Source organism: Balaenoptera ricei, chromosome 11 (genome assembly GCF_028023285.1).
Source record: "Balaenoptera ricei isolate mBalRic1 chromosome 11, mBalRic1.hap2, whole genome shotgun sequence".
NCBI lineage: Eukaryota > Metazoa > Chordata > Mammalia > Artiodactyla > Balaenopteridae > Balaenoptera > Balaenoptera ricei.
In genome coordinates this window covers 22300587-22315816 of record NC_082649.1, presented here as the reverse complement: position 1 = coordinate 22315816, position 15230 = coordinate 22300587, and the positions used below count along the sequence as shown (strand labels likewise).

The 15230-nt window shown below is 40.7% G+C and overlaps 1 protein-coding gene across 13 annotated transcripts; it reads right to left on the bottom strand.

The window, feature by feature from the left end:
- Positions 1 to 2816: 2816 nt before the first annotated feature.
- ZNF165 (zinc finger protein 165) lies at positions 2817 to 13855 on the bottom strand. Of its 13 annotated transcripts, XM_059938144.1 has the most exons (5): positions 13697 to 13819; positions 9622 to 10032; positions 9139 to 9277; positions 6934 to 7062; positions 2817 to 3266 (listed from the first exon to the last, which is right to left on the bottom strand). In XM_059938144.1, the coding sequence occupies exons 1-5, from the start codon at positions 13805 to 13807 to the stop codon at positions 3058 to 3060; spliced, it is 999 nt and encodes a 332-aa protein (XP_059794127.1). In that variant the 5' UTR covers positions 13808 to 13819; the 3' UTR covers positions 2817 to 3057. The 13 variants fall into 13 exon arrangements, with proteins under 13 accessions (XP_059794127.1, XP_059794124.1, XP_059794126.1 ...); XM_059938141.1 differs by lacking the exons at positions 2817 to 3266; positions 13697 to 13819 and adding an exon at positions 13832 to 13855 and having other exon boundaries at positions 6082 to 7062; positions 9622 to 10101; XM_059938143.1 differs by lacking the exons at positions 2817 to 3266; positions 13697 to 13819 and adding an exon at positions 13832 to 13843 and having other exon boundaries at positions 6082 to 7062.
- Positions 13856 to 15230: the final 1375 nt, after the last annotated feature.

The following is a 15230-nucleotide window of genomic DNA, read 5'->3' as shown; positions in this document are numbered from 1 at the left end:
ACCCCAGGTAGAGAATAGAGTCTTCTGGAAAAATTTAACAACTGATGGTCTGTAGCTTGTAAAGAACGCTTCTACTCTGTAGGCTTTTTAAGTTGGTAAGTGGAGTGGGAAGCAGGTGTTGGGGAAGAAAAATTTTCCTTCTACCTTTCTAGGTTCTTTGGTTGGTCTTATAATTAAATTGACATAAAACAGATTATCAGAAGAAAAACAAATTTAATTTTTTATGTCTAGGAGCCCTGAAGATAAGAGAGGCTTACATGCCATCCTGAGCTGATGAATGGGATAGGGGTCTGGGGCTTCAAAGGGGAGGAGGGTAATTAACAGGATGATAAGAAGAGCAGATGTTTGGTAATTAGATGTTTGCCCTGCCATGCAGATAGGTCTTTTAGATGAAAAAAGTTATCTCTGTTAATAGCTCGTTTTCCAGCACAGGTCCCCAGTCTAAATTATTTCCGGTAGTTAAGGGAGAGGTAAAAGTTTTCCTGAATCTGCTGGGTCTTGATAGTTTTCAACTCAAAATAATCCACATTCCAAAGTGGCACATTTTTGGGTAGCCTATTCTGCTCCACTTCATACTCACTTTGCATCTTGCTGAACTCTTCATGAATTGTGGGTCCACTGGAATTTTGTGCTCATGAGGGATTACAAATGCTACACGTGAATGGGGGCATATCCTCTGCTCAGGCACATGCTCTATTGTCCTACTTTACTTCACTTACAAAACACAGTTTGAACGATAAAGTTAAGAATTTCAAGACTGTGACAACAGGGCATTAAACCAAGCTCTTGACCTTCTGAAAGCAGGACACTTGTGAGTGCTAAGGCATTGTGTGACTGCATAAGTCACACATATTTGAAGCTAGCACTACACATCTAGCAGACTCAGTGGGGAACCTTACAAGGGAGGCAACTGTGGAGAAACCTTCAAACAAACAGGTGATAAATGTGGGAAAAATTTCAGCTGGAATTCAAATCTTATCAAGCACAGGAGAAACCATACTGGAGAAAAAACCCTTGTAATTGTGGTGAGTAAGGATATTATGAGGATAAAAGAAGGTATCATGTGAAAGGCATCTTGAATACAGGCATTCCTGTGCTGGTCTAAGAATGTTGTAGTAGAGGTGAGTATTGGCTCTGCCAAAGCAAAATGGACGAACAGAAAAAGTATGACATATTAAATAAAGAAATAAACAAAAATAAAATACATATTAAAAGCTTACAGGGACCTCCCTAGTGGTCCAGTGGTTAAGACTCTGTGCTCCCAGTGCAGGGGGCCCGGGTTCCATCCCTGGTCAGGGAACCAGATCCCACATGCCACAACTAAAGACCCCGCGGGCCGCAACTAAGACCCGGCACATCCAAATAAATAAATAAATATTAAAAAAAAAAAAAAAACCTTACAAATATCACTTAAGAAACAGGTTACAATTGTGTTTCCAGAATATAAACCAAAATTTTTTCCTAAGGTATATATTGCAGAGCATTTGTTATGATGCTTTTATAAAAATTTCACATTCAGAAGACATAAACGTTGCTGTCTTTCCAACCAAATATTCGTTCTTTAAAAAATATGGAAGAGCAGTGCCTTCAGATGGGAAAGATGGGCTCTAATATTTTAAGACTTTTTTAAATTTCAGGAAACAAAACAAAACTTGGGTCTATAAGAAGAAGTTACGTTTGAGACTGAGAAATTTTGGTTTAAAATGAAAAGAATAAAGGAAGAGTCATTTTTAAATCCCATTTTTTGGTATAGCATGAATTTAAAATTTCATTTATGGGAATTCCCTGGCAGTCCAGTGGTTAGGACTCAGCGCTTTCACTGCAGTGGGCTTGGGTTTGATCCCTGGTAGGGGAACTAAGATCCCACAAGCTGCATGGCACAGCCAAAAAATAAATAAAATAAAATTTCATTTATTTATTATTAATCTAAAAGCTAATAATCATGACATATGAATAGTGGGATTTGGGAAAACATGTTTCATGTCAGAATGAATCCATTTCAAGATACTGACATTTAAAAAATACTTTTGTGTTTGTCTTTTTAAAAAAATCAGATATAATTGACAACGTTGTGTGAGTTTAAGGTATACATTAGGATTTGATACACATATATTGCAATGTGATTACTACCTTAGTGTTAGCTAATACCTCCATCACTTCACATGATTATCTCATCTTTTTTTGTGATGAGCACATTTAAGATCTAGCCTCTTAGCAACTTTCAGGTATATAATACAGTATTGCTAACTATAATCACAATGCTGTGCATTAGATCCCTAGAACTTATTCACCTTCTAACTACAAGTTTGTACCCTCTGACAAACATCTCCCCAGTTCCCCCACCTGCAGCCCCTGGTAACAACCATTCTACTCTGTTTCTATGAGTTCAGTTTTTTTAGATTCCAATTATAAATGATATCATGCAGTGTTTTTCTTTCTCTGTCTGATATACCTCGCTTAGCATAATGCCCTCAAGGTCCATCCATATTGTTGTAAATGGCAGGACTTCCAGGTAACTGGTAAATTGAAGAAGGGCCCTTCTTCAGTTGAGGAGGTAATACTGAAGAGGACAGATCTAGGAGATATTTTAGAATCATTTCTGACCCTTTAAGACTACAGGGACTAAAGGAAAAAACCCAAACAAACAAGGCTTAGGTGAGTCTGAAGGATCAGGTAGATGATCTGGCTTCTATTATAAGGGAATAGGAAAGAGGGTACAAAAATTTTAAGACAAAAGAGTAAGTTTACTTTACAGAGCAAGCACTAAATGTACAGTAGAGGTTAGACTATGAAATTACACATGATGAAAATACAAATAGGTTTAAATAAAGATAATTTTTATTTTATGAGATCAGTCAGGAATAGGTTTTTAAATGAAGTTAGGAAAGCTGGTGCATAGCTTCCTGCTGATGCTGATAACAGGGAGGACAGCACTGTGTTATTCTGCATCATGTCCTTTGTTGATGCAACCCAAGCTGGAATGCAATACTTGAGAGGATGGATGTTCAGTCTGATTCAGCATGGTGTTTCTTATGTCTAAAGTGTTCCTGATGCTGTTCAATCTGGATAACTGGCAGAACTTTCAACCACTCCCTTCTTCTCAAGATGGATTCTGATGTTCACCTTGCTCATGAATGGCCTGGAATTCTGGATATTCCCATTTAAGCTGTCTTTTTCATAGTCTGGAAAGGAATAGTTGGTGGCTCCTGTGTCTCTTGATGAGGAAATTCGGAATGCACTCCCATTCCACAGGCACTGGCTACAGCCTGGAAACAAGATATGGTTGGGGTGTGAAAGACTCAATGAATGAACCAGAGTTAATACCTTAGAAAGACATCTTAGGGAACAGTTCTCAGGGCGTACAATAGACAAAGAATGTGCACAGTCTTATTCCATCCTCAAGAGGAAGTAGAAACACGGAGACTAATATATCTAGTCAGGGTGAATAGAGACTGAAGCTTTGCAACCTTGCTCCCACAGTCGTGTTGTCCTCCTCTTTTACTGTCAGGAGACTGTTCTGTTCCCTTTGATATTTAATAGCCAAGACTGCAGCCAATATGGCCTATGACAGTTTGAGTAAACTCTTACTCCAGGGGTTGGGGGTATATGGCAGTCTCTGCTTCAAGGGGATTGTCCTTGGGGCTGATTTGTCGGGGTCATTCCTAAGGCAAAATAAATCATTACTAACGTAGAGAAATGCCAAAGGTTACTGAAATCTTTAACTGAGGTTAAAGAAGTCTAGTCATCTTGAAACTCATTGAATGAACCACTAAAATATTAATTCAAAAGGAAAACTGACAATGCTGGTGAATTTTGTCACATGTGACAGAAAGCACAAACTTGGCAAGACAAACAATACAATTTATAATTTGGAAACAATGTGAAGCTTGGCCACAAAGGGATGAAATCAAAACTACCAAACCGAGCACGCTGGTGTTTTCCACTAGAAATAAATCTACAGATAAGACTTCTGATCATGATTAGTAAATGATCAAATGGTGTGCAGACGTTCACTAGCAACATAAACAGACAGGTGTGTGGGTGTGCATGTGTGTGGTGTGGTGTGAGGGGGGGCGATCTAAGTCGCAGCCCCTTCCTGTAGCTGCCGCCTTCACCTCTGGAATCCTGTTCCTGAATCTCAACAGCAGCCCTGAGGGAAGTTAAACCCTGGGCAACAGCCCCCGGGCCACACAAGCCCGAATGCCTGCTAACCAGGCGGGTGGTAGTCTTCGTGGTAGTCTCTCGGGGCCTCCAGGGCAAAGTCGCCGCCTAGCCTACCAGGTCCCTGCTGCCGCCTTGATTTTGAAACGTATGGTCAATTAGTGTTCTAAAAGGGTGATATACAAACCCCTTGCCCCTAACTTTAAAATTGTGTTGCTGTGCCACGCGCCTTGCGGGATCTTGGTTCCCGGACCAGGGATTGAATCCCGGCCCCCCCGCAGTGAAAGCGCCAAGTCCTAACCACTGGGCCACCAGGGAATTCCCCAGTACTGTCTTCTCTAATTTTATATCCCGTTGTCATACTGTCAGTGACATAGTCAAGGTTAAGGTTAAGAACTAGGGCACTGGAATAGTATGTGTGTTTATATCCCGTTTCTACCATTTACTATGTGTTCTTGTGCCAGACACTTTACAGCTCAGTTTTCTCAACTATAAAATGGGAAATAAAATAAAATAAAATAAAATGGTAAAAATAACAGCACTTGTACAATCATGAGACAGGTTTTATCAGCACAGCGCCTGTAAAAAGAAACTATGGGTTCAACATTACCTTAAAACAAATATTGGGTTATTTAGATACTATCAGGACATTTCTAGTTCAAGGGCATTGAAAAATAAATGCTAAGACTTTTTTTATAAAGCCTCTTAGTGGAAAATTTTGTTCATTAGATTATACTTCTCATATGGAAGTTCTGTTTCTAGCCAGAGAGTTTTCATATAAAAGCATTATATACTATAGAATATTTAGGCCTTAAATATGTTTTTATTTCTCGTATTAGTTCAAATGTGCTTCATCTAAAAGGTAAAACAAGTAGAGCAGGATTCACCTTTATATACTGAAATCATTGGTAGAGTTCCAACTTGTTGCAGATTCCTCTCCACTCTTCTCTCAGATACCTACCCTTTCTACACTCTCCTCTAGGTCTTTTCTGGAGAGAATAGCAGCCAGCAGCAATGAAATAAAGTTTCAGGACCTATATTTTTAGTACTAATTCCTTCAGCCCTCTTCCACAATTGTCAGTAGCCAGAGAACCCTATTTCTGTCAAGAGAGCTCCCCAGAACTACACTCTCTATCCACCTACCCCAGGAAGGTGCCAAAAACCCCACAGCATACGTGGCAGTAAAATCCCAGTTATACTACTGTGTATCTCCTCCAAATTCTAAGGTTTAGTTCAATTTGAACACCTTTCCTTACCTCTAACCCTAGCTCTTGCCTAATTTGCTTCTATTCTCCTCCTGTCTTATTTGAATCTCTGGATTATGGCCTCTTGCTTTAAATGCTCTTCCGGTTGTTCACTTCCTGGCATGACCTCTGGACACAGATTTTGGCTTACATATTGGAATGCCACCACTGTATATGTCCTCTTGTTTGACACGACTGTCTAATTTAGTTGTGCTATGTCTTCATTCTTTAAAGGAATCTTCCAAAAGAACTGTTCTGCAGTACCTTGCTCAAGCTATTCCACTCCTGGGCTTAGCCTACCTCCTCTTGTGGAGAATCATTAACTAGAGTTGATGATCAGTCTCTTTACCTGAATCTTCTTCCCCCCACACTGTAATCATGGTTATTTCCCAAGAGCATCCTCTTTTTCTATTTTCATTGCCATAGACTAACCCATTTATTAGCCTCCCCCAAATTCTGCTATTTTGGTTTGATTTTAGTGGTCAACAGAAGAGGTACATCCACTGTCTCACAGAAAGCAGACACATAGAGGTGAAGATTATATGCAGAACAGAAAAATGAGAATGAGAGGGAGAACACCGTCTCACAGAAAGCAGACACATACAGGTGAAGATCATATGCAGAACAGAAAACTGAGAATGAGAGAGAGAATAAAGAGACACTGGTCTTACAGTCATTCATCTCACCAAGTATTTATTTTTTATTCAATGTTTTTCACGTTTTGCTATTTCCTTATGAATTTAAGTTCTTTACATTAATAGGTTTTCCCTCTTGTGAATTCTCTGATGTTGACTAAGGTGTGAGCTCTGACTGAAGGCTCTCCCACACTCACTGCATTCATAGGGTTTCTCTCCAGTGTGGATTCTCAGGTGTCGAATAAGGTGTGAGCTCACTCTGAAGGTTTTCCCACATTCACTACATTCATAGGGTTTCTCTCTGGTGTGAATTCTCTGATGCAGGATAAGATGTGAGTTCAGGCTGAATGCTCTCCCACATTCTTTGCATTCAAAGGGTCTTTCCCCAGTGTGAATCCTCTGGTGTCTAATAAGATCTGAGCTCCCCCCAAAGCCTTTCCCACACTCATTACATTCATAAGGTCTCTCTCCAGTGTGGATTCTCTGATGCCTAATAAGCTTTGAGCTGTGTCTGAAAGCTTTCCCACATTCATTACACTGATGGGTTTTCTCTCCACTGAAAATTGCTGCATGTTTAATAAGGTTTGGGCTCTTGAGAGATTTTCCATATTGGTGAATTTTTTCTCCAGCATAAATTCTTTGATGCTTAATAAAATCTGAATTCCATTTGAAACTTTGGTCATAGGTACTGTGTTTACAAGATTTCTGGTGTGAAAATTCATTTGAGTTCAGATTTAGGCTTCTCTCACAACAATCATGGCTTATTATTTCACCTGTAAGTGTATTTTTGTGGGTGAGGATTTTACTAAAACCTCCATCCTGAGCAGATGATGGTTTCTGAGACTCCCCTGATTCTTTTTCCTGTTGTCTCTTTATCCTGCCTGTAGACTTACAGATGTCTTGAGGCTCAGCAGATCCTTCTGCTACAAATCCTGAAATTCTTCCTGATATAATTCTCTGCGATTCCATTCTCTCATAAATTTCCAGCTTTGGCATGGATCCACTGTTTTCACTCTCATTATCTAAAATAATGATGAAAAAATAAAGGGGTAAATACCTGTTTGCTGAGCTGATAGAAAATAAAACTTTGAGGTACACGCAAGATGGTTACCTATTGGTACTTCATTTGGCCACTCTAAAAATGTGTGGCCTTTGGAATGAGAGGACTGATGGATGAGGATACAAAAGAAAGAAAAATTGGTAAAAGCAAGTAATTTATGCAGTGGTTGGCAGAGAGAGGAAACAGACATCCGAGGATGAGCAGATACAACAGAAAAGATTAGGAAGAGGATCACCACCAGCAAGAATGGGGGTGGGGAACAAAGTAAGGAGAAAGAACCATGCAATGTGACTGAGAGGGCTCTTGAGGAGCTTTGGGTCTATGATATTTCTAGTGTTAGGCTTAGAGGATGAAAGGGAGGCACCATCTCAAAGAAAGCAGATGAGGACATAGATGCATTGAGAAAAGTAAAGTTATAATGACTCTGAGGTATGTATGTGGTGGGAAAAACCTCCATCCATCTATCCATCCAATCCACCCTTCCATTTCTTCTTCATCATTCATGGATAATCAAATTCTGTCATTTCTGCTAAATGTCCCCTATATACCTCCCTTTCTTTACATTTCTGTTACTATAGAACCTCACCGCTTCCTGTTTAGATAACTGTAACAGCCTCCTTGTTGTTCTGACTCTGAGCTATTCTTCTTCCCAGTCATCCTAAATACCCTTACCAGACTAATTGTCATTAAACCCTGTCATCCTGGGACTTCCCTAGTGGTGCAGTGGTTAAGAATCCACCTGTCAATGCAGGGGACATGGGTTCCAGCCCTGGTCCTGGAAGATCCCACGTGCCGCAGAGCAACTAAGCCCGTGCACCACAACTACTGAGCCTGTGCTCTAGAGTCCACGAGCCACAACTACTGAGCCCATGTGCCACAGCTACTGAAGCCCACGCACCTAGAGCCCACGCTCCGCAACACGAGAAGACACCGCAATGAGAAGCCCGTGCACCGCAACGAAGAGTAGCACCAGCTCGCTGCAACTAGAGAAAGCCCGCGTGCAGCAACAAATACCCAATGCAGCCAAAAATAAAACAACAACAACAACAAAAAAAACCCTGTCATCCTCTTACACCCTACTCAGAAACCCTTAATCTCTTCTACAACACACCTGAGCTCTTCAGACTGGTTTCCAGGACTATGATCTAGTCCTCAAAATTCCTACCTTCTAGCTCATCAACCATATACTGTGCTCATGACTCTATATTATGCTGGAATCAAGCAGCCCCTCTTTGTTATAGGGTGTCCTTTGTCTAGAATAAGCTAGGCAGTAAAGGGGGTTAGGCAGTGCTGGTCTTAGGGTGGGAAAATTTACAATTTTAGGTGGGGTGAATGGAAATGTGTCCAGAGAAAACTTGAAAGCAGAATTTGGGTAATTAAAAAAAATTACTGTAATTTACTCTTGGGTTTATTTTTGGGACCATATACACCTAAAGTGATATTGAGTCCATGAACTTTTTAAACAATGAGTTTTCGAATAGCAATGAGGATTCTATGGAGGTAGTCAGTGCAAGTATGGCCAACTTTCTATAAAAACATAAAAGAGTTTTGTAAAACCAAGATTAAAATTAAAAAAGGCAACAATATGGATCTTGTTCTACATATCTGTGAATTATATTCTATTTCTCAGTATATCATCACATATTTGCCTCTCTTTTTCTCTATCATTGTATGTGCTTCTCTATGAACATGTTTTGTTTCTGTGTATGTGTTTCTTTCCCTTTTGCTTCTTTTCTCATTCTCTGACATCTCAACTCATTCATTTTCTTTCCTTTAACTTGCTCATAACATGAAAACATCTCATGTTTTGGAAATATTATGGATAAAGAACACATGAAAAAAAGGAGACATTTTGGATAAGAAACAAAGTTTTCTCCTCTTTTTCTGGTTGGCCAATGACACACAAGAAAAAAGTTCTCTATTTCTCATTAAGTAATAAAGGAAAGGACCATCTACAGTTACAAAGACTAATATGAGAAGGGAGGTTCACTGTCCCAGTTCTTCAGGGACGCTCACCACAGACAGTATTGTCCCTTACCATGGTCCAGTAGGAGTTGGGGTTCTGAAGAACCATGAAGGACCTTGGTGTTCACTGGCTGGAACTGGACACTAAGTGGTGGTCCAGGAGGTGCCACTTTTCTCCTGAATAGTTCTTGTCCATGTCCACAGACTGGAATCTGAGAAAAACAAAGTACATTTGAGTTTATGAGAGAATCCCTGTTGGAATTAAACATCTTCCAAAACCAAAGAGAACCTCCTGTAGTATTGGGGTGGCCAAAAAGTTCGTTCGGATTGAACAAACTTTTTGGCCAACTCAATAATATAAAACTGGGGAAGGAAGAACTAAGTCTGACTCAATTATAAAAGGTAGTATGGTACCAAACAGAGAGGGAAGGAGACATAACTGCATACTGAACTAAGAGTTCCTACAAAGCTTACTAGATATCAATCTCAGGCCGTTTTCTCCCTTTGTGGGACTCCACCCGTCCTGGAGGTCTTAGATCTCCCATCCCCTTTGTACCTGGAGTACTGCTTCATCAGTGCCTCTCTCTAAATCTTCCAGTATGGTCACTGCCTCCTCTCCAGTCTCTGGGTAATGTTCATGCACCCAAGCCTGTAGATCCCCTGGTAGGATGGTCAGGAACTGCTCTAGCACCAGTAGCTCCAGGATCTGCTCCTTGGTGTGGGTTTCTGGCTTCAGCCACTGACAGCAGAGCTCTCGCAGCCGGCTCAGTGCCTCGCGGGGTCCTGGGGAATCCTGGTAGCAGAACTGCCTGAACAGCTGCCGGCAGAGCTCCTGCCTGAGGGGATCACTTCTCTGTAAGCAAGTGTCCTGCTTCCAGACAAAATCTTCCTCTTCAATCTTCACTATCAGAAGTCCTTCATGCTCTTGAAGGTTCTGAGCTGCAGCTTTCTTTGATTCTGTTGTCATCTTGAGATAAAATGTATGATCAGAATCCCACTTCTGCTCTGTGAAAGGCCTTTTTTAGTTTAAAGAGCTCTCCTCAGGGATAAAAAAAATTGTTATTACTGTCTAGGAAGACAAAATATCACATCATAGAAATAGTTATTCTTCATTATACACTTAAAAGCACTGAAATACCTGTTTTGTGGAATACAACTGTTGCATAATTTCTACCTAAAAGCAGCTTAAAATTTTATTTTAAAAATAAGATAATTTAAATTACAAATATTAAATATAAGACAATATAAATATAAGGCAATATTAAATGTTAACTTGTCACATGCAATTAAATTATTTATTAGTCATAAAGAAAATAACCATCAAAAGAGAAAAATGACAGAAGTGCTTCATAAAGTTGGAGATGGAAAAGAGCACAGTAGGTTACAATGGTCAGGAGAAGCTTAATTAAAAAACTAACTTCTGATGAATGGATAGGATTTGACTAGGATGTGGGAGAAAGAAATAGGAAATTACAAGCTTGAACAACTGGTTAATGGTAGGAACACAGAAGTGGGAAAGCAAAATGTCAGTAGGTTTGTATAAGGAGATTATAGAGACAAAGGCCCTATTGAAGAAAGCTTCAAATGTCAAGTTCATGAATTCAGAGTTTATCTTTTAGGCACTGGGGAGCCAACAAAAGCTTCTGAGCAGAATGGCCTGACAAATATTGTTTGTGGAGATATATTGTTTATTTCTAGGATGGACCACAATATGAAAAGATAGAAACATAAAGAGGCTACTATACTCATAAAAGTGTGTGGGAAATACAAGCTTAGAATGTTATAATTATCTATTCAGAATGTGGAACTAGGATTACTTATAAATCTCTTAAATAATAAAATAGGGCAACTTTTCTTGACAGCCAGAGGTTAACAATTTCAGTCAGTGTAACTAGCTTCTTCCCTAAAAGTCTCAGGTAGGTTTCCTTTTGTCCCAACAATTCCTTCTCTGCCTTTCTGGTTTCATGGCTCTGTCTATGTCCTGGACATTGAGGCCTATCATATCACCAGTAAATTATAATAAACCAGCACCAAGACTTGATTATCGGTATTTTGTTAGTCTTTTTGTTAGATATGAGTTCCTCAAGTCTTATCAGCACTTTGGAATGGTCATTCTGGTGTCTGAACTGAAAAACTGAATAAAGGAATTTAGAGGTGAAGCCCCAGAGTACAATAGCAAAATACAAGTACCAATCTTTCATGTCCTTCTACTCAACATTTCACCAAGCTGACTATTGATTCTTGCACAGACATGGACGTTATTAAGAATCTTAACACAGCAAAGCATTGGGCTAGAAGTTATATGGCAGTGGTTTCCAAGAAAGTCTGAATTCAGAGCTGAGCTCACTGCCTAACTGTCATGTGGGAACTTTGTTAGAAACAGATTCCTTGGCCCTGCCGCTGGAGATGCTGACCTGGTTAGTATGGGGTATGCCTAGATATTCTCTATTCTGATGTACAGATATAAGGAATTTAAAAAATAGTATTTGAGTTTGCAAGGAGTTTGCAAAATAGTTGGAAAGAAATGACATAAAACACACATGGATACAAAACATTTAAATAACAAAACAAGTTTCATGTGACACACATTGAAAATGTTTGATAAATGTTGAAAGCCGAAGTACTAAACAAATTGCATGGTAGAGACACTGAATATCTTAATAGCTCTGAGGTAAGGAAAGAATGTGTGTGTATGTGTGCAAATATTTCCTACAGGTGGTGGGGCTTAAACTGGACAATAAAGGATGAGAAAGATCCAGAAAGGCAAAAGGGAAGGGAGAGCAAAGAGTTGAGGAAGTGGGAGAGAACAGCAGATTGATAGTGAGACCAGCCTGCAGGGTGTAATTGGAGTGACTAAGAATTACACTACCTCTGATAAGGAATTCACCAACTCTACTCTGAGTTCCTACAGTTCCTAACACATAACATCTGTGGATACAACACATATCAACCTGTATTATTTTTAGTTGTTTGGCTGGTTTTTTTTTCTTTTTTTTTTTCATCAATTGACTGGAGCTCCATGAGGTTAAAGACCATGCATTATTAATATTTATTCTTAAGTTCCCACATTTGTTGATTTATTGGATAAAAATGTAAATTAGGAAATTTGAGTTTCCTAATTGCTTTGTGTTTTGGATATTCTGTATTTTAGATGATGAGACATCCACTTAGAAAAACATTTCCAACAGATATTAAGAGATTTTAATGGAAAGGAGTTAGGAATGGAAATACAAATTTAGATAAGATCCATGGAAAGGGCAGTTAAAGATAAATATTGAGGATAATTCTCCAAAAGTATGAAATGAAGATCACAGGCTCAGATTGAACCTTGGAAAACAGAGTTTGAGGAGGTGAAAGTACGAACAAAATTTAGCAATGATAGAGGAGGAAAATGGGGGGTTAGAGCTATGGTATATATATCAGTCTCAATCCTTCATAGTTTATGGGGACATTCTTTTGATATAGAGACCTAAGTTCACTTCTTGTTATGTTTTCTAGACGTGTTAAGTGTTTACCAGGTAGTGTCCTAAATATTTATGGGCATTATCTCATTTAGTGTAGGAAGATGAACAGTAAAGTAGGCCTACAGAATCCACAATTCCTAGCTTAAACTTAAATTATCATGCTAAGCAGCTGATTCTACAACATATATCTCCTCACATAGCTGAAAGTTCTGTCTTCAGATGTTTAATCACTTCTCATCCACTTAAAACAGTCCACAACTCTAGATAAAATCATCTAGTTCTCAAGGATTTGATATATATCCCCTAAAGCTGGGTTTCAAATGTCTTACTAACCTCAAGCTAATATACATTTATTGAGCATCTAGTGCTTTACAATCATTGTGTTGGAGCAGAGTTACAAAAATACCTAAGCAGATATGTAAACGAATGCCATTAGAACAGACAGTAGGGAGTAATTAGTTACGTTGGGAAAGGTGGAAGTTTGGTAAAGTGCAGGTTTCCTGTTGGATGAGTAGGTTCCTGGTGAATGGGTAGGTTCTGGGCGTGTATGTTGGGGTAGGAGGAGGACGGGGGTGGGGGGAGGAGTTTTGTTGGCGGAGGGATGGCAGTTAGGGGAAATCCAGTAGAGGTCACAGAGCAGGGGATTCACAGCTCTCACAGCACCTTGCGTTTCTCAAATTGTGGCACTTTCCAGTCTTACAACTGCCTGATTTGCTGTCTTCTCTCTCATTCTGAACGAGATATTGGTTTCAATACTGGTTTCGCGGCCTCCCCGCTACACAGGAAACACTCACTAAATATTTACTGCGTGAGTAAATTTCATGAGGATGCCGGGCTGTCCCCACTTTTCCTGCGAAAAGGCGGATTACTCCTCCCATGAGAAGCAGAAGTCAGGGCCGGACCGTGGGGCAGTTTTCTTCTGGCAGAACGCAGCCTATCCAAAACAGATGCCACCCTTCCTCGCCTTGCCTGACTGGGTCAGGCCTCTCCTCTTACCAGTGACCCTATAATCTCCGCAAGCAGGAATGCCCGAGGCCCACCCCCCAAACCACGCCCTCTTAGCCCTCAACGATGACGTCACGCGCGGCGGGGGTAACTATGGAAACCCCTATCCTTTCCCGAAATAGGAGGGCGCGAACGCTCTCCCAACGCCAAACCTAGTTCCACCTTTCCTCGGGATTCCTCTGAGGTTCCGGTCCAGAGCGCCACAGGGCTGCTGCAATCCCGAAGGGAACATGATAGGGACTGGGTGTTTAAAGGGGACAAAGGGCCGGACATCTGAGGCCCCAGAGCCGGACTCACCTCTCCCACAGGGCTGGTTCCGATCGGACACTTCCGGTGGAAGGACGGAGCTGCAATACCCCCCAAGGCGTCCTTCCACAGAGACTTTTGAGGCTGCGCAGAAGGAGACGGGCCGGCTTTGGACTGCGCTTCCCAGAAGCCTTCGGACCTCCTCAGGAGCTGGGACTCCATTTCCCAGGCGTCTTCGCTACGGTTTTGAAGTCCTCAGACTTTGAAGGAGAAGGCGTCTTTTCTTCTCTTTGTAGTAGTAAGCTTGCCTCTACAGCTCCCATGCGGGCCTCATCCTGGACTTCATCCCATTTCAGTATGGGCCCGTGAACTGGAAGCCCACGCAGCAGGGACGCGGCTCAAACTTCACCTTTGGACTGATGGGAAACTTTTCGCAAATCCTTGGTTTCTCCCCCAACCCGGGTGGACCGCAGATATGCAAAATGGCATTGATCATAACGCCTGGCTTAAGACTTTGCGTTACCCTAAATTGTGAACATTCTTTAATCCATTACCAAATCTATAAGAACTAGAACATTGACAATAACCTAACCTTTACTACAACTCTTTCTCTTGTCTCCCTCCGTATTTTGTGTTCCCTTACTTATTGAAAAGATAGTTCTGTTTGATACATACTCATGGCCAAACAACATAGGCTTTTAATTTTAGTTGTTTTTTGTCTAAAAGGCATCATTTCATAGGTAATCTGAATTTGCTTCTTTTCACTCAATATGTTAAGATATACACATATTGTTGAGTTAAAATTAATTTTCATTACTGTATAGTATTCCATTTGTGAATACATCATTGTGTTCATCCTTTCTCCTAAGATGGGTTGGTAACACCATCATCTCTTTTTGGATTACCGCAGTAAACTCTAAAGTGAGCCCTCTGCTTCTGCCTGTCTCCCCCACAGCCCATTCTCAATGGAGCAGCCAGAGTGATATTGTTTTTGTTTTTTTAAATCAGAATATCATTTTTCCCTCATGTGGAACTTCTACCATCATCTTGTGTTGTATGTTTGCTCTCTCCTCTCTCTCTCTTTTTTTTAAATTTATTTTTGGCTACATTGGGTCTTTGTTGCTTTGCGCAGGCTTTTTCTAGTTGCAGCGAGCGGGGGCTACTCTTTTTGTTGCCGTGCGTGGGCTTCTCATTGCGGTGGCTTCTCTTGTTGCGGAGCCCGGGCTCTAGGCGCGTGGGCTTCAGTAATTGTGGCACGTGGGCTCAGTAATTGTGGCTGGCAGGCTCTAGAGCACAGGCTCAGTAGTTGTGGCACATGGGCTTAGTTGCTCCATACCAGGGCTCGAACTCATGTTCCCTGCAGTGGCAGGCGAATTCTTAACCACTGTGCCACCAGGGAAGCCCTCTCTTCTCTTTTTGTTACTTAGTTTAGATAGTAGTTTCTCAATTT